We start from the raw sequence: 19,045 nt of genomic DNA on the forward strand, positions 1-19,045 counted from the left end.
AGTACTTTTGTAAAATACAGGATGAATAATACACTTTAAAAAGAATAGTTCACTCATAAATGAAAATCGCCTCACCCTCAAGCCATCCTAGGTAATTACCCAGTTCAAAAGTTTACACCCCCTTGATTCTTAATACTGTGTTGTTACCTGAATGATCCACAGCTGTGTTTTTTGTTCAGTGATAATTGTTCATTAGTCCCTTGTTTGTTCTGAACAGTTAAGCTGCCCGCTTTTCTTCAGAAAAGTTCTTTAGGTCCCACAAATTCTTTGGTTTTCCAACATTTTTGTGTATTTGAACCTTTTTCAACAATGACTGTATGATTTTGAGATCCATCTTTTCACACTGAGGACAACTGAGGGACTCATATGCAACTATTACAGAAGGTTCAAACACTCACTGATGCTCCAGAAGGAAACGCAATGCATTAAGAGCTGAGGGATGAAAACTTTCTATCAGAATGGAGATGTGTACATTTTTTCCCTTTTCACCTAAATATCTTTTTTTCATTTAGTACTGCCCTTCTGAGGCTACAGAAGATACATGTTTCCCAAAAGACAAAATCGTGCATCGTACGTCATTACGCTATTTCTGCATCATTGCACACGTGCAGTTCTTTCAGTTTCGGTTTTCAATCTGCACTCTCAATCATATTAGAAAAGGAATAAACCACGCCCTTCAATCCAATAGAAATTTCATTCCAATTCAGCTCATTTGGATCGATTTAAGGTGTTTACATGAAGGCTTTTCAGTCCGACTGAGCCATTAATACGATTACAAACTGATTATTTGGTTGCATGTAAACATAGCCAGTGTGAAAATATGGATCTCAAAATCATAGTCTTTATTGGAAAAGGTTCAAATACACAAAAAAAGATGAAAAACCCAAAGAATTTGTTGGACCTGAAGTATTTTTCTGAAGAACAGACAGTTTAACTGTTCAGGACAAACAAGGCACTCAAAAAAAAAAAAAAACACAGCTGTGGATCATTCAGGTAACAACACAGTTTTAAAAATCAAAGGATATGTAAACTTTGAACAGGGTCTATTTTCTCTTGTGCACTATATGTATAGGATCTTTTATGGGACATATTTTAGTCAGGTCAGTACTAAATAAACAATAACATGCATTTTTGGCAAAATAATTAACATTTTTCAGATTCTGAAAGGATGGTGTAAACTTTTGACCAACTGTATATATGACTTTCTTTAATATGAAAGCAATCAGAGTTACATTGAAAAAATATCCTGGCTCTTGCAAGCTTTATAATGGCAGTGAATGGCTGTTGAGAATTTGAAGCTCAAAAAAGTCAATTCATCCATCAAAAAAGTGTTCCACACGACTCTCAGGGGGTAGTAAAGGACTTCTGAATTTAATTAGATGTACAAAATGAGGATTTGTAAAGAAAAATGTTAGAGGATTTCTATGTAAGCCAAGACTAGACTGGATTTCCTTTGCTGTAAACAAAGCTTTGGTGGAGATTACAGCTTGTAAAGTTTTGAATTTGGATGTTTTTTCTTACACAAATGCATTGATTCACTTCAGAAAGCCTTTATTAACCCCCCAGAGCCATGTGGAGCACTTTTTATGATGATAGATGCACTTTATTGGACTTGAAAATTTCAACACCCATTCACAGCCATTATAAAGCTCGGAAGACCCAGGACGTTTTTTTGACGTAACTGATTGTATTTGTCTGAGAGAAAGTTATATATGTTAGGGATGTGCCGAATGTTCGTGCGCAATAACTTTAATCCCTTTGTAAATAAACTACAGAACGTTATGTTATGTGTATTTATTCTGACAGCTCTGCACAAGCTCCTTAGCCAGGGTTTAAAGTCCAAAGTGTGAGGGGAAAGATAAAATAAATCTGCTGCTGTCAGCAAAAAGTAGTTGTGAGGTTGTCTTGCAGGTTTCCTCTAAAATAAAAGTCAACATTCATCAATGTTAGTATTGTAATTTTACTGTTGTTCTGGAGAATTAAATTAAAAAGTAAGAACGAGTAAATAACAATCATTACAACAGCTCTATTAATACATTTATTATAACATTCTCCTTTGCTCAGCAAGGCTGCATTTATTTGTACATTTAAAAACACATGCCTGATTCAAGAAGGGGGTCTTAAAAATGGCCAAAGAATATTATTTCACTAACTTATTAATTGTAAGTTAAATTGTGCTTTGTTGGTAGGCTACAACGTCTACTACACTCTTAAACATAAAAGTGCTTTAAAAGGTTCTTCACAGCGATGCCATAGAAGAACCATTTTTGGTTCCACAAAGAACCATTCAGTCAAAGGTTCTTTAAAGAACCATCTCTTTCTTACCTTTTTATAATCTGAAGAACCTTCTTTTTTCCACAAAGAACCTTTTGTGAAACAGAAAGGTTCTTCAGATGTTAAAGATTCTTTATGGAACCCTTTAGACAAAAAAGGTTCTTCTAAGGCATCGTGAAGCATCGTGTTAAAAATGTTCAGTGTTAAAAAAAAATGTAAATTGTTGTTTTGCAATTGATTTTCTTCTTTGAAAAGCAAGACAAAACTGTAAAAAGCAAATATTGGCTATTTAATTTATGCAATGGTGAAAAAAATTGGCAAAATACATGGGGGGGAAAAAAACAAAAACCCGGCCCAGTGTTTATTTTTGTTCAGCTTCGGCCAACAATTTTAATTTTGGTGCATCCCTAATATACATCTAGGATGGCTTGAGGATGAGTAAATCATTTTGGGTGAACCATCCCTTCAAAGTTGATATGTAAAGAGTATCCAATATGACAAAATATCAAGACATCTAGTCATTGCCCATTGTGGACATCAAAGAAGTGCAGATGTGTTAGTTGGGAACCATTTGGTTTCATCTCTTTGGTGTTGTGGCTAACCTCTCCTTTCTTTTCCCAGTTTATTGAGGCCTACCAGGGCATCGGATGCGTGGACTCCATGTGCTGTTTCTCAGAGGGGCAAAACGCCTGCTCACGGCTGGGCCGGCTGGTGGAGCGAATGATGGGCCGCTGTGACCCTGCTCGGGCCACCAGGTGCGACCTCTCTCTCTCTAGCCTCTGCTGTAAACACATCTCCTACAAGCTGGAGCGCGACGAGCCCGCGGCCCACGACGAGTGAAGGCCGCCAGTAGATGTAGATTTTAAAGAGCGAAACGGGTGCATTCATTTGCCTTTAACGTAACAAAGATTAGCTAGAGCTTCATGGCCTGGGATGCTCCAGGAAACCTAGAAAGTCCTCATTGTCTTCGTCTCTCTTTTCGAGGTGTGTTCTTCTTTGCTTGTGTCGCTTTCTCTATGTGGCAGATTAATGTCCTCTGCTGAAGATCTTGTGCCTCCATAATCGCTGAAGCTGTCTCGTCATCCTCGTTCCCAGACGTCACGCCCCAGTTATTAGCAAGGCAGCGTTTGTAGCGCCAGTTTATTCAAGTATATGCTCGTCGAATATTGGACTATATGACTTGATCCGTGGAACATCCTGTCATTACGTGTTCTGAGACGTTGCATCCCTGTCGAAGTGTTTGAATCTGCGTCTTAGTCTTTGCCTTGCCTGTGTACCTCTCCGTGGAGGGGTTTGTGATGGCATGCGACCGTAATGCACTCCTAAGCCTCAGCTTTTCGCGTAATCGTTTTGACTGTCAGTATCCGCACTTTGGGAAGCAGTGCGCTTCCGAAAACTACTCCGCAGTGGTGAGATGAGTACACGGAGACCTGGTCTCGCTGAATACAAGATTCCTGTTCCAGTTTAACTGCTAGAACACTGCCATCGAAGCGCAGGGTACTTAAGGAGACCTCCGCTCTGGCTGGCCAACGGTAGCCGTGGTCAACAGCTACCGCCGCTGTGATCGGCTCATTTACCGCGAAGAAAACTCGACAAGGGACCACGACGTGATTGAGTGAGACACTGCTAACTGTAGTCTTCAAGAGGATTCTTGAATCGTTTTTGTTCGTCTTTTTGGGTTACGTTAAACTTGAAGCCTTACGGAAGTCAAATCAATCTGTCTAATTGCATGATGCAGCGTTTCATATTCAGTGTGGGCGAATGCCAGAGTGTGTGTGTCCTCCCGGAGTATTACTAGACACTTTATCGCCGTTCGTTTACAGTTTTTCCGTCTCTCAAACGAAGCATTTAAACGACTATGTTGTTGCATTTATCAATGATCTGTACTGCTTTTCTTCCATGCGTCTTCAGATCAGTGGTTCTCAACTGGTGGGTAATGGGCCAAAAATGAGTCACTTGTTGCCATTCTTATTGCTTTCCTTATCTCACTTTCTCTCCCACTATGTTTCCTACCAATCCTTTATACAGTCGTGTTGCAGTAAAGGCAGTAAATGCCAAACATATATCTTAATAAAAGGAATAATAATGCTAAGATATAGCTGCAAACAGCAATTAAGGGGCCAAGCGCAAAGAAGGAGCACCAGACCAACTGCAACGAGTGGCTAAAGAGAGTTTAGTCAAAAAATACAAGAAATAAAATCAAGAAATACAGTCACTACTAATATAATTTAATTGCTTTTCACGTTTGACACACAGTTGCAGCCTCAGAAGCAGCTTGGCATGATGCTAACAGTTTCAGCTTTTGATAACTTTTGCCAGCATGGTCGAATGATGAACTGAGCCAATCTTAGTGACAGTTAGAACAAAAGTAGGTTTTCAAAGAAATTCAAAATCACAGACCGCAAGTTTGACCGAATATGGTATAATTGATATCGCAAAATGTCACCAAATTTTTCAAAATTCAATTGAAATTAAATTTCTTTAAAAATTCGACCAGAATGAAACTCCTTGAGTACTGTCAGAGTGTGGTCCTGATGACACATACAGAGTTTTGGAACGATGCACTAATGCATTCATAAAATACAGCATTCAATGCCAAAATTCAAAATGGCCAATATGGGAATATTGGCCATCATTTTGTTTGGCATGAGGCACTGAATAAGAATAAACCAGTTTTTGGACAAATTCTTCAGAAGTTATTTGCAAAAATAGCTATTTTTTTATATCTCCTGACCAGTAGGTGACACTGTGGTAAAACCTGTGCATGTAGCCTCAGGGGAAGCTTATGATGGCATGCCAAGTTTGGTTGGAATATGCTAAAACGTTGGGCGAATACAGCCTAATTTTGTTGTGATCTTCATCAAATTTGTCAAAAAACAGACCATGAGTTTAAGAGGAGTAAAAAAAAAAAAAGGTTTTCAAAGGAATTCAAAATGCCAAACTGTTGAATATGGCATAATTGGTATTGAAAAATTGAAAAATTAAAAAATTTTCACAATTCATTCAATATTAAATTTTGACCAGAAGGTGGTGATGTTCTGATACTTTTTGAGTAGCATTGAAGTATGGTCCCGATGACAGACACGCTAATGCATTTGTAAAAAAATACTGCCAATATTGGGAATCATTGTATTTGGCATGAGGCGCTGAATCAGAAGAAACTAGTTTTTGGACAAACTCTTTAGAAGTTATGTGCAAAAATAGCCACTTTCCATATCTCCTGACCAGTAGGTGGTACTGTGGCAAAACCTGTGCATGTAGCCTCAGGTGATGCTTTTGATAACATGTACCAAGTTTTGTTTGAATATGCTAAAATGTTGGAGATATCCTCGCGCACAGTTTGTTGTGATCTTAATCAAATTCATCAAAAATCAGACCATCATTTTCGGAGGAGTAGGTTTTCAAAGAAATCGGCAATGGCAAACTGCTGAATATGGCATAATTGGTATCGAAATAATTATGAATTTTTCACAGTTCATTTAAAATTAAATTTTGACCAGAGTAGCATCAGAGTATGGTCCTGATGACACATACCGAGTTTCTTGACTATACGCTAATGCGTTCATAATTAAAATACAGCCAATTATGAGAATATTGGGTTTCATTCTTTTTGGCATGAGGCACTGAATCAGAAGAAACCAGTTTTTGGACAAACTCTACAGGAGTTACTTCCAAAAGTAGCTATTTTTCATATCTCCTGACCAGTAGGTGGCACTGTGGCAAAACCTGTGCATGTAGTCTCAGGTAATGCTTCTGATAATATGTAGTAAGTTTTGTTTGAATATATTAAAACGTTGGGTAAATATAGCTTCACATACAGTTTGTTGTGCTCTTCATCAAATTCATCAAAAATCAGACCATTAGGTTAGGAGGAGTAAAGAAAAGTAGGTTTTCAAAGAAATTCAAATTGGCAAACTGCCGAATATGGCATAATTGGTATCGAAAGCATCAGAGTATGGTCCTGATGACATAGACAGAGTAAATGTCTGTATATATACGTTAATGCATTTGGGAAAAAAAATACAGCCAATATGGGAATATTGAGTATCATTCTATTTGGCATGAGATGCTGAATCAGAAGAAACCAGTTTTGGACAAACTTTTCAAAACGTATAAGCTAAAATAGCCATTTTTTCATATCTCCTGACCAGTAGGTGGCACTGTGCCAAAACTCTGCATGTAGCTTTAGGTGATGCTTATGATGACATTTATTATGTTTGGTTTGAATATGCTAAAACGTTGCAGAGATATAGCCTCATGTCCCATTTGACTTGATTTTCGCCAAATTAATGCAAACGTTGTTCGAGAACCATTTGGTTTTTCAAAAAGCTTTTAATAACTTTTTCCCAACATCATCTGAGGATGATCGAAGTTAGTTTTGGTAAAAAGAAATAAGACCAAAGTTTAGGAGAAGTAAAAAAAAAATAAAAAAAGTGGCTTTTCAAAGAAATTCAAAATGGCGAACTTCAGGTTCGACTCAATGTGGCTTAATTGGTATCCAAAAATTTCATTATAAAATTTTCGCAATTTATTAAAAATTAAATTTTGACCAGAAGTTGGCGCTGTTCTGATACTTTGAGTACCTTCAGAGTATGGTCCTGATGATGCATACATAATTTCATGACAAAGTGCTAATGTGTTTATAAAAAAAAAAACAGCATTTTTCAATTGTCGGATGATTAATATAGCCATTTTTCATATTTCCTGACTAGTAGGTGACGCTGTCCCAAAACTCTGCATGTAGCCTCAGGTAAAGCTTGTGATGACATGTACCAAGTTTGGTTTGAATGTGCTAAAACATTGCGTAAATATAGCCTCACGTCCAATTTGGCGAGATCTTCATTAAATTTGTCCTCGCTTCATTTGAGAATGGGTTGGTCTTTTCAAAAAACTTTTAATAATTTGTTACCAGCATGGTCTGAAGATTATCTCAGCCAGTTTTGGCAAAACCCATTACGTGTTTAAAAACGTGATTTTTTTTTTTATATATATATATATATATATATAGAGAGAGAGAGAGAGAGAGAGAGAGAGAGAGTAATTAAAAAATCTTGAACAGTACAAATTTAGTTTGGGTATGCATTTGACTCAACATGAGAAATTTTCCTCTAAGCTTTACGGTTCAAAAGTTATTAGTATTACCTAAAGCATGTTTATGTTACAAACTGTTTATGTTATTATTCTCCTCTATCTGGGCCAAATTTCATAACTTTTTCTCAAGAAAACCTGCGCTGCTTGGCCCCTATGCATCACACTCTACATTGGTTTGGCACAAAATCATTAGTTGCTTGGTAGAATAACATCACATTAGTCAGATGCCAGCATGACTTCATCCTCAAAAGCAAGCAATTTATTCATGTTTCTTTGACCTTGCACATTTTTTGTGTACTTGGTACACTGGGTCAAAACATTTGATGTCTACAACAAAATCTGGGTCCTAAAGCAAAAACCAGTTGGGAACCACTGCTTTAGATAATATAGGAGATTGATTACTATGGTATGAAGCCAGTAAGCCGCATATACATACATTTAATCACAAAAATGCAAGTACACACTCTGATTTTACCTCTTCAAGGTCTTAAAACGGTTGTCTTCATCTGCAGAACATGACGATGGTACATTTACATTTGCCCTCAACCACTTTTCTATCCAAAGATAATCGCATTACTGTAGCTATCAATGTATTCTTTATCTTATAATAGCATGGATGTATTTATAACATGGCTGTGCTTCGGAGGGCTTAGTCCATTGGATGAAGACAATGCCCTCTGGTGTTCAAGAGTAGCAGGTCTGGCGTTTGAGGAATACAGCTTTGGAACGGCTCCGATCCTCAAGGGCTGCTTAATTTCACTCTATTTACAAATATAATATAAATTTTATAGTGAACCTATATACACATATTTTTCTACAAGCGATAGATTTATGTTATGGATTAGTTTGTATATTTACTTATATACTGTAAATGATCTTTTTCATATATAGGTACCATATTCAACATTTTAAGGGCCAAGGAAAGGTTAATACTTTCATAAGAATGTAGTCTATGTGAATGTCAAGGCTGTGGAAGGATGTTGTGTTTATATATTTTTTTTTTGTCTGTTAACCTTTCACATTAACCCATCTTGAACTAACACTCACTCATCCATTTCTCCATTGACTGTGACTCTGACTGTTGCTTACCGATATCCACGCGCAAAGAGTTCAATAGTTGAGAGATTTGTAAGAAGGGATGCACATCTAAAAACGTACACAGGACTTTCTGAATACTCTGGTAGCCCCAATAATTAATAACAATCGCAAGACATTGAACATTATGGGACCTAACCGGGTGGAAATCAAGAGCCTAAGTTAAACTAATATTAAACCAATATGGTCACTTCCTGGAGGATGATGTTATTAAGGACCACTAAAAGTATAGTTCAGCCAAAAATGGAAACTCTCCTCAGTTATTCACCCTTGCTATTAATGTCATTCAAAATCCAAAAGAAGATCTTTGAAACACAAATAAAGATGTTCAAACTAGATAGATTTTTCTTCCTTCCATTAAAAGTCTGTTTCGCCAAAACTTTGACGCTTCATAAAGTTCATAAAACTGGAGCTTAACTGCTTGTGCCACCCATGAAAACAAACCTCGTTGGTTTTCACTTGCCAAGAAAGCACGTTTAAGCTTGTTTACCATATTTGATGTGCTTTATGTATTTGCGTTGATCAGTTACTACTTATACGATGTCTTGATTAACTTTTTGAAGCATTTATGTTCTGGCGCAATGGACTTTGAATTAAGGGACTGAATACTTTTAATAAAATTCTTTATTAGTTTCGAAGATGTATAAATATGGGTTTGGAAAGACATGAGGGTGAGTTAATGATGACAATTTTCATTCTTGGGTGAAATGCCCAATTAAGGACCCATTTGTGACCCTGGACCACAAAACCAGTCTTAAGTAGCACGGGTATATTTGTAGCAATAGCCAAAAATACATTCTGTTGATTTTTTTTTTTATATATATACCAAAAATCATTAGAATATTAAGTAAAGATATTGTTCCATGAGTGCATTTTGTAAGTTTCCTACCATAAATATATCAAAACTTAAATTTGGTTAGTGATATGCATTGCTAAGAACTTCATTTGGACAACTTTACAGGCATTTTTCTCAATATTTAGATTTTTTGCACCCTCAGATTCCAGTTTTCAAATAGTTGTATCTTAGCCAAATCTTCTGCTATCCTAACAAACTATTTTCAGATCAATTACAGTTGACCCTTATCACTGGTTTTGTGGTCCAAGGTTACATTTTATTTGAGATTTGTATATTATGGGTGCATTAAAAAATATACTGGTTAACCGGAATGACCTAGAAACCAATTATCAAATTGTATAATCCCAATAATTAGATACCAAGGTGGCCGATATAATGATATAGTCAAAATACAATTTAATGATTTGCATAACAGTTGTTTTACATAATATATTTCACATTTTAAAAGAATCAGAATGGAATAATATTTTAATCAATGACAAAAAAAACTGACGTGTTTATTACTGTTAGAACCATCACTGTCTGAATTGAGGAAAATAGTTGATAATAATCAAACCAATAGCACTAAAAACTGATATATTTGGGGCTTTCGCACCAGAGGAACCTTGTTGTAGTTCCTAGAACTATTGGCGGAAGTTCCTGCTTTTTTGTCGCATTCACACCGCAGTAACTAAGAACAGTTTGAATTCTAGAAACTCTGTTTGGAGGAACCAAATTAGCTCCTACTTCAAAGTAGGGTCTAAAACATTTCTTTAGGAACCTGCAGTGATGTAAGTGTACAATGATTGGCCACACGCATACGAAACACTGACTACCCGGCGTTTTAAAAAAGTAATGCAAAAATATTGACTCCTCGAAGGTCTTGTGTTCTTTTCTTAGTCTCGATGATATTTTACGCTACAGGTTTTCATTAGAAAAAGTTTCATTTCTTAGCCCAACTTTTTGCTCTATCAATCGTAACTTGTGTTTACATTCCATCTCCGTTATCTCGAAACCCACGACACAACAAAAACAGTTCAGATAATGGTGTCCTCCATTCACCGGTTGTTGACGTTTGTAAATGCCACGAATAAAGACGTCACTGTTGGATGCTTCAGTGTTTCCGTTCTCTGGGAACCACCCTGCTAGCTAGTTCCTACAAAAGGGATGGGCAACTTCGGTCCTGGAGGGCCACTGTCCTGAAGAGTTCAGCTCCAATCCTAATCAAACACACCTGCCTGTAGCTTTCTAGTGATCTTAAAGTAGATGATTAGCTTGTTCAGATGTGTTTGATTAGAGATGGAGCGTAACTCTACAGGACAGTGGCCCTCCAGGACTAGGAGCGTATTAGTTTTAGGAGCTCCGTTTGGAGGAACTAAAGTAGCTCCTACTTCAGAATACCAGTACTGCAAGTGACGTAAGTGTACGATTATTGGTCAAACGCATACAAAACACCAGCTTCCCAGCATTTATAAAAAGCCATGCAAAAATATTTACTCCACTAGTATGGAAAATATTCCTACAACAGGGACAGGCAACTTCGGTCCTGGAGGGCCACTGTCCTGCAGAGTTTAGCTCCAGTCATCCTAATCAAACACACCTGCCTGTAGCTTTCTAGGTATCTTGATTGAAGCTTGTTAGACCTAAACTCTACAGGACAGTGGCCCTCCAGGACCCGAAGTTGCCCATCCTTGTCCTAGAACCATGTCGTGCGAAAGCCCCAGTTGTGCATCCCTAATATTCAGGTCCCACATCGGTCATAAACGTCCCTCTCTGAGCAACTATAGACTGTAGAGCAGCTTTGAATTGAACAAGTCTCCAAACTGTCCCCCTCACTGTTTCGCAATTTCCTTGATCCTTCCAGATCTTGGAGTGACTCGGACACCTTCTTCTCCAACGACCGGAGCATCCTGACGCTCTCGCCAATGGAGGTCTCTCATTGTTAATGCACCAGCCCAAAAATGGACCAGCTCGTAGAGTCTGGAGACTTCTGCCCTTGACCCTGTCCCCGTGCCCTTATCCACTCACCAGCCAGACTGTCACACTTTAAAAAAGCTCACATCATATGTGGTCAGCAGCAAGGGACAGGAAGCGGCTCCTCCAAAAAAAACCAAAGGATTTGTGTGTCTTGAGTTTCCGCTGCTAGCAAACCCACAGAACTGTATGCGAAGGGCCGCCGTCTTTCCTGAGGAAAACGAGGGGGTCTGTTTGAAGCCATAATTCCCTTCTTTTAATTGCCTGATTTTCAAGGTATTAAAAGTGAGCGCGCTAGCTCGCAAACCTGTAGCCTCCTACCCTAAGATGCCTACCTGTACACCCAGCCTTTTGTTGAGAGTTGTGGTTCGTACAGACTATCATGATGCAAGAATGTCGCGACAGAGTTCTTGAAGGAAACTCTCATATCAATCACTTTAACCTCCATCAGTCATGTGCCTGCATATTATTTCTGTTGTCATCTCTAACCACTGTCACCGGTTAATTTATCATTGTTGCTGTGTTCCTTGTTTTTCTGCTTGTGTTGCTAACCACTCGTCACAAGCTGTTTGATTATTTTTCGTCCGTGTGTGTGTATTTAATCAAATGAAATTCATCCTACACGGGCCATGGGTTATTGCAAGGCCGGAGCATTGAGACAACCGTTTTAAACTTGCTTAGATCAACTATATTGAAGTTTATGATATCAGACTGCATGCTGCACTTGGGCCGATATGTCTCAATAACCCTGTAACAGAGGCCTAAGTCAACTGGGCCTAAATGCTCTCGACTTGAGGAGTCTAGTCTCGGGATTTCTCTTTATTTTTGCTGCAAAGACCGGGACCTCACAGGCGTCGGATGAAATCTGGTGCCGTGACCCGGGTGGAAGTTGGGAGTCCGATTTTATGGATGGAGTATGGTTACGTTATGAACTGTGGATTACTCTATTTTGGTACTACTTCTATCTTGTTTTTTTTTTATTTGTATATCACTCTTCTCATGACTCCTAAACCGCGGATCATTACGGATCATTTCAAATCTTGTGTTGAAATCAATCGGCGCAAGTGTTTTGCTATATAATGTGTTTTCTTGAATTATATAGCAACGCAGTAAGCCGCTTGTTACTCAGAGACATTAGCAATAAGACTCAATCTAGACTGGAAATACCTGATCTAGCTGTGATGTCAATCATCCATGTTGCGGTTTCATCTTTTTTTGTGTAAACATATGTTCTTCTAATTGTACTCTCCTTACAGTGAATATGTTTAATTGCTGATGTTTATGAAAGTTCTATTTACAGAATAAATACCTTTATAAAATCTAGTGTTTTATGATTATTAGTATTCCACATTTGAGTCCCACACCATTTTTTTCCCAGTGCAATTGTGAACAATATTAACCAGTGCCAAAAGTGAGTAAGACTCAAGAGATATCACTGTGCTAAGCAGTTTTTCATGAGTGTGGCTCTGGCAGCACAAATGTTTGCAACTACTCTTTAAACAGCATGAAGTGATCACGGTTTTTCTCTTTATACTTCAGTGGTTTGGTGTTGTTGAAATGCAAATACTTGCAAATATGTTTAGTGGGAGATTCTCTCCAAGCCACAGTCATTTAGCAGTTAACCCGGATAATCAGCCAAGCATTTCAGACGGTGGACGTCCAGGAAAATGGGGCCAACAAACTCATCTTTATCCTCCAAACAATGACATCACAGTACAAAATAACAACAGGGGACAGCGAATAAAGAACCATTTACTTAGATAAACAAGAACCTTTCTGACTTTCATGTCAGAGGAAACCTCACAAATCAAACCCCAAAAATTGTAGAAACTTGAGTCAGAAATCTCAAGTCTGAACTAACTAGTAGCGCTTTCTTAAAGGGAAGCCTGGGTGTTGCGCATATATATATATATATATATATATATATATATATATATATATATAAGAATGATTAGATGGTTCAAGGCCAGTTAAAAACTGCTAATTTAATCAGAAATTGATTGGAAAGTCACTTCTCATTACAAGATCTTAAAGGCTTATATGGATTAATATAATGTAAATGATGTCTCTTACTAAAATATGTAGTATAAAACACATGCAATATTGACGTTATTTAAAAAATGTGAATGGCGTAAATTGGTTGCACTCTGTTGCTATTTTTACCATAACATAACTTGGACAATATAATACTGATACGATGACCGCAGCTACTGAAGAAGTTTATAGATGGTGATGGAAATAAGTGTAGGCTTAAACCAAATGGCGTACCATTGATTTTCCCCACAAAGTGTCCAAACACCCCTAGATATTGAGTGTATTCCCTTCCCCAGCTTTTAAGCTGGCCCTGAACCATCTAATCATTCATTATATATACATGTATATGTATATTTACAGTCAAGCCTGAAATTATTCATACCCCTGGCAAATTCTGACTTAAAGTTATTTTTATTCAAGCAGCAAGGTTTGTTTGGCCAGAAATGGCACAGGCTTCAAGTACAAGAGGCATCATTGTGGAAAAAAATATTTCTCCACTTTTGTTTACATTTGAACAAAACGTGTCATGTCCAAAATTATTCATACCCTTTGCAAACTGTCACAGTCTTTGGGAAAATCCAAAGTTCTATACCATTCCAAATAGTCCACACTATTGTTAATAAAATGTTTTGAAGTTCCAGTGGCTACAGTGCAAAATATTATTAAAAACTGCGAGACGTTCCGCACTGTGAAAAATCTCAGAGGAACTTGGCCTTGGCCTCTTGTACATCGTCTTACTATCATTTGGGAGAAGCCTGTGTCATTTCTAATAAAAAAAAAGAAAAAAAAATTATAAATTTGGGCTTGTCTGTGTGTCTGTGTGTGTGTGTGTGTGTGTGTGTGTGTGTGTGTGTGTGTGTGTGTGTATATATATATATATATATATATATATACACACCTACCTACATATATGTATTTGGACAATGTCAACATGACAATATGTATATTCGATTTAGGTGTTACAAATTAACACTGTTGATTTGGGATGCACCAATCCTAATCTTGCATACTTTAGGAACAGGAATTGAGCCTCAGTCACCTTGTGCACTGGAGAAACCAGCCAGTAATTTGGGTACAGGTATGTCCACCTGCACACTTCAAAATACCAATCCTCCAGTCATGACATAAATACTGAAGAAAGAGCAAAAACTACAAAAGTGCAACACAGGTAGGTCACGTCCCCCTCCAATTGGCCTCCGGTTTAACAACAAAACATGATCCAGAGACATTTATGAAAATTGAATGCATGATTCTCAAACATAGTGTGAAATCTCTCAACCCTGCCGTACTCTTTGATTTGAAGGGATAGTTCACCCAGAAATGAAAATTACTCCAATTATTCACCCTCAATTATCCTAGGTGTATATGACTTTTCTTCTTTCAAACAAATGCAATCAGAGTTTTACTTATGTCCAAGCTTTATTTATGACAGTGAATGGGTGTTGAGATTTTGAAACATAAAAAAATTCATCTGTCCATTATAAAAAGTGACTCCATGTTGCTCCGGTCGGTTATTAAAAGACTTCTGAAGCTTAGGCTACGCCTACATCCCATGTTTTTACTAGAACGCCACTACGACATTTAGCGGAAGCTAGAGATTACAGTTTATAAAGTTTTAAATATGGATGTTTTTCTTACAAAAACATATCGATTCCGTACAGAAGGCCTTTATTAACCCACCAGAAACGAGTGAAGCACTTTTTATGATAGATGGATACACTTTATTGGACTTCAAAATCTCAACGGCCATTCACTGCGATTAAAAAAGTCTTGGCTCTTTTAAGCTTTATAATGTAACTCTGATTGTATTCGGATGGCTTGAGGGTGTTTATCATTTTTCAGTGAACTATCCCTTTAAATCTAAAGACATGATTTACCTCGTACTTCATCTGGATTACAGATAACGGCAGTTCAGCGAAATAAAACGCTGCATCTCCTCTGGGTGGCATTTCTACATGAGATTCTCATTTACTCTGCAGGCCTTGTGGTGTGAAATCTATTTAAGGATTGTTATGCTGACATCCTTCTTCATTATGATCAATGGCTGTTCATTAGCGCTCATATATAATTCAGACGAGCTGTTTCTATTTCAAGAGAATGGTCTTGTAGTTTTCATATGTGGAAGAATGACTGAGCCGTCTATTAATACGCAAATGCATTCGTAATAATATTCATGTTGAACTTTTAGTCAAGAATCTGGTCAAAGCGATTATGGCAGGATGCTAATGACCCCAGACACTTGATTGTGATTAACGACTCCTGACCTTTACAAAATCATCTAATTTATTTGAAAACATCAACTGGATAAATGTAAAAGCAATCAAAAGGGTGATTTTATAACTCGAATGAGATTTGAGGTTTAGCGGAGAAACCTAAATGTTAGGGACCATTCACAATTTGATATGTTTCAAACTATTCCTTAAGTGAATATACAACTTAAGCATTTAGTATTGCAAAATGAAGAAATGAGACCTGTAATACCTTGGTTCATTACTTGAAGCTTTTCTACATGGTCAATTTAGGGCCATCTGGTGGTCATGAAGATGAAGCGCACATCCTGTGTTCCATTACAGCTGCTAGACTATTCAACTATTTAATGGATTTTAAAGCAATAACAGTTATCAATGCTGTATTGTCATTTATATGTTACTAAAGTACTTAACTAAAAACTATGTAGATATATGTGTGTGTTTATCGAAGCATGAACATTACTGTTGTCCTCAAGCAGCAGTGTCAGGTTCCTGCAGTTCAGGACATCGAATCGTCTCCCGTTACCGGAGGCAAACGGAGAGAACATGTCTGCAACATAAGCTTAGGTTAACTTATCTTAAACAAGCTTCATGTGCCAAAACATATACTGTACCATCATGAACATGAAATCTCTCATCTCATTAGGTCAGATGAGTAAAGCATTGAAAAGACACTATAAGAAGGGGTGACTGGTTCCAAAGTTGGTGCAGTTTAATGGGCTCATGATAGTGACTTTTCAAGGACAGTAAAATTTGTGTCATGGCCGAGTACAACAGATGTGTTGTAATGCATCGAAAAGTCCTCTTAACTATGAACTGTCATTTATATAAAATGTCCACCAAACCACTTCACAGAGACCCTTCAGTCAATTGGAAATGGACGCATGAAATTATTTAATGAGTTCAAGAAGCCAAAACTTAAGGGACTAAAGTGGAAGGTGACCTTGGAGAAAGTTAAGCTGCTGAGAGCAACATCTCCAAGGCCTTATTTGAGGAGAAGTTGGAGCAAGAACAAGATAATGCACCAGGGGGCCTCATGTACACTATGGGTGTTTTCACACCTGCCTTTATTTCGATTGAATCGCACTAGAGTTAGTTTTCCCTCTTGGTGCGGTTCGTTTAGCCAGGTGTGAATGTAGCAATCGCACTCGAGTGCGCACCAAAAGCGGACCAAAGAAGCATACCGAGACCTCCTTGAAGAGGTGGTCTCGGTACGCTTTCAAACGAACACTGGAGCGGTTCGTTTGTGGTAAGAACATGAACCGAACTCGAACAGACCCAACCACAAAAAGTACTGCACCTTTTTGGACTAATCCGGCTGCTGTAGTCCGCTGCGCTGTTCATTATGGGATAAGGACAAGTATTTGTTGACAGTTAGCGCTTTAGCAACATAGCCCCATGACAGCTCGCGGACAAACTTGGCGTTGTGAGGAGGTCCGGAGCCTCATAAATTTGGTCTGATGATCATATTAGGTCCAAACTTTCAAAAACTCACAAGAACACCGCAATCCTCTCATTGTTTAGCAGTTTAGAAAATACGTTCAATCGCACAATCCGGCAAACGAGTGATGTGGATGTTGTCACATCACTGCATTTTGGTTCGTTTCAACTGATTCGGACCAGAGCAATCAGTGTGGTGTGAAAAGGACCCAAAGCGGCAGTAAGATGCTACAATGCTGCCCTCCAAAGGCAAAGCACAGTAACTACACATTTGGTCAACATTGAGTTAAGGCTTAAAATGGACTTTGTGACAACTGTTTTGTCTTGTGGCAAAGTCTCCTGGTTCAATTTTTTCCCGTTTCAGAGAAACGAGAGCGTCAACATGTTTGTCTAGCTGGCGTAAAAACTTTACAGCCATTCTTCTAAGTTTCAGTGTTGGCGTAGTTACTGCACTTTGCCTTTGGAGGGCAGCATGCATCATTTGTTGCCTGTGGTCCGGACCAAATGAACCGAACCACAGATGTGAAAACACCCTATATTGCCTTGACTCGCAGATGAACTTAAGTGACATCCCATTCCTAATCCTGAGGAGCCAATATGACGTCGGTCCAACCTTTGCAGCTATAACAGCTTCAACTCTTATGGGAAGGCTGTCCACAAGGTCTAGGAGTGCAGTCTCTAATTCATCCCAAAGGTGTTGAGGTGTCAGGACTCTGTGCAGGCCAGTCAAGCTCATCCACACCAGACTCTGTCATCCATGTCTTTATGGACCTTGCTTTGTGCACTGGTGCACAGTCATGCTAGAAGTTGGGAGCATGGAATTGTCCAAAATGTCTTGGTATGCTGAGGCATTCAGAGTTCCTTTCACTGGATCTAATGGGCCAAGCCCAGCTCCTGAAAAACAACCCCACTCCATAATCCCCCCTTCACCAAACTTTACACTAGGCACAATGCAGTCAGACAAGTACGTTCTCCTCGCAACTGCCAAACCCAGACTCGTCCATCAATTGCCAGATGGAGAAGCGTGATTCCCCGCTCCAGAGGACACGTCTCCACTGCTCTAGAGTCCAGTGGCGGTGTGCTTTACACCACTGCATCCGACACTTTGCATTGCCCTTGGTGATGTATGGCTTGGATGCAGCTGCTCGGCCATAGAAACCCATTCCATGAAGCTCTCTGCGCACTGTTCTTGAGCTAATCTGAAGGCCACATGAAGTTTGAAGGTCTGTAGTGATTGACTCTGCAGAAAGTTGGCATCCACTGACCCCGCTCCGTCAGTTTACGTGGCCTACCACTTCGTGGCTGAGTTGCTGTCATTCCCAACCGCTTCCACGTTCTTATAATACAGCTGACAGTTGACTGTGGAATATTTAGGAGTGAGGACATTTCCCGACTGAACTTGTTGCACAGATGGCATCCTATCACAGTTCCACGCTGGAATTCACTGAGCTTCTGAGAGTGACCCATTCTTTCATAAATGTTTGTAAAAAACAGTCTGCATGCCTAGGTGCTTGATTTTATACACCTCTGGCCATGGAAGTGATTGGAACACCTGATTCTGATTATTTGGATGGGTGAGCGAATACTTTTGGCAACATAGTGTATCAACACTGCATACACTTTGCTTACGCCAGCTTTCACGCTCACGGTCGGATTTGCTCACTCACTCATCAGTGTTTATCCTGATGATTGGTAGTGTGTAGTATTACATATTATAGGTAGAGCACCAAAGTTTATATTCAAAGTTTATAGAGTATGAACAGCTGCAGCATCTGTCCTAAAGTCTTTGAGATCAATGTTACCGGTTGGTGGGGTTTATACCCATCAATCTTGATCGAAAACTGAATTATTGCGCCAGACTTCTTACAATTGATGCATAGAAAAAAAACTTTAATGATTAGGGTTAAGAAGTGTTCAGATTCTAAAGGTTTTCTTCAGTAGTCTAACATCAAGGCACCATATTCACCACAAATATCATAAATGTATTAAGCAATGCTTAATACACAGGAGTTTTCGTTATTCTTTTAGAGGTATGGGACAGTCAACAACACTG

The 19,045-nt window shown here is 38.5% G+C and overlaps 1 protein-coding gene across 1 annotated transcript in view; it reads left to right on the forward strand.

Moving 5' to 3' along the window:
* LOC141338651 (phospholipid-transporting ATPase IF-like) overlaps positions 1-11,809 on the forward strand; it is a 103,831-nt gene extending 92,022 nt beyond the window's left edge. Inside the window, exons 29-30 of the mRNA XM_073844252.1 lie at positions 2,896-3,029; positions 11,160-11,809. Coding sequence (XP_073700353.1) covers positions 2,896-3,029; positions 11,160-11,241 — 216 coding nt within the window. The 3' untranslated portion in view covers positions 11,242-11,809. The remainder of the gene's footprint in view (positions 1-2,895; positions 3,030-11,159) is intronic.
* The last annotated feature ends 7,236 nt before the right edge of the window (positions 11,810-19,045 follow it).

The sequence above is a fragment of the Garra rufa genome, chromosome 7, assembly GCF_049309525.1.
Source record: "Garra rufa chromosome 7, GarRuf1.0, whole genome shotgun sequence".
Classification (NCBI taxonomy): Eukaryota; Metazoa; Chordata; class Actinopteri; order Cypriniformes; family Cyprinidae; genus Garra; species Garra rufa.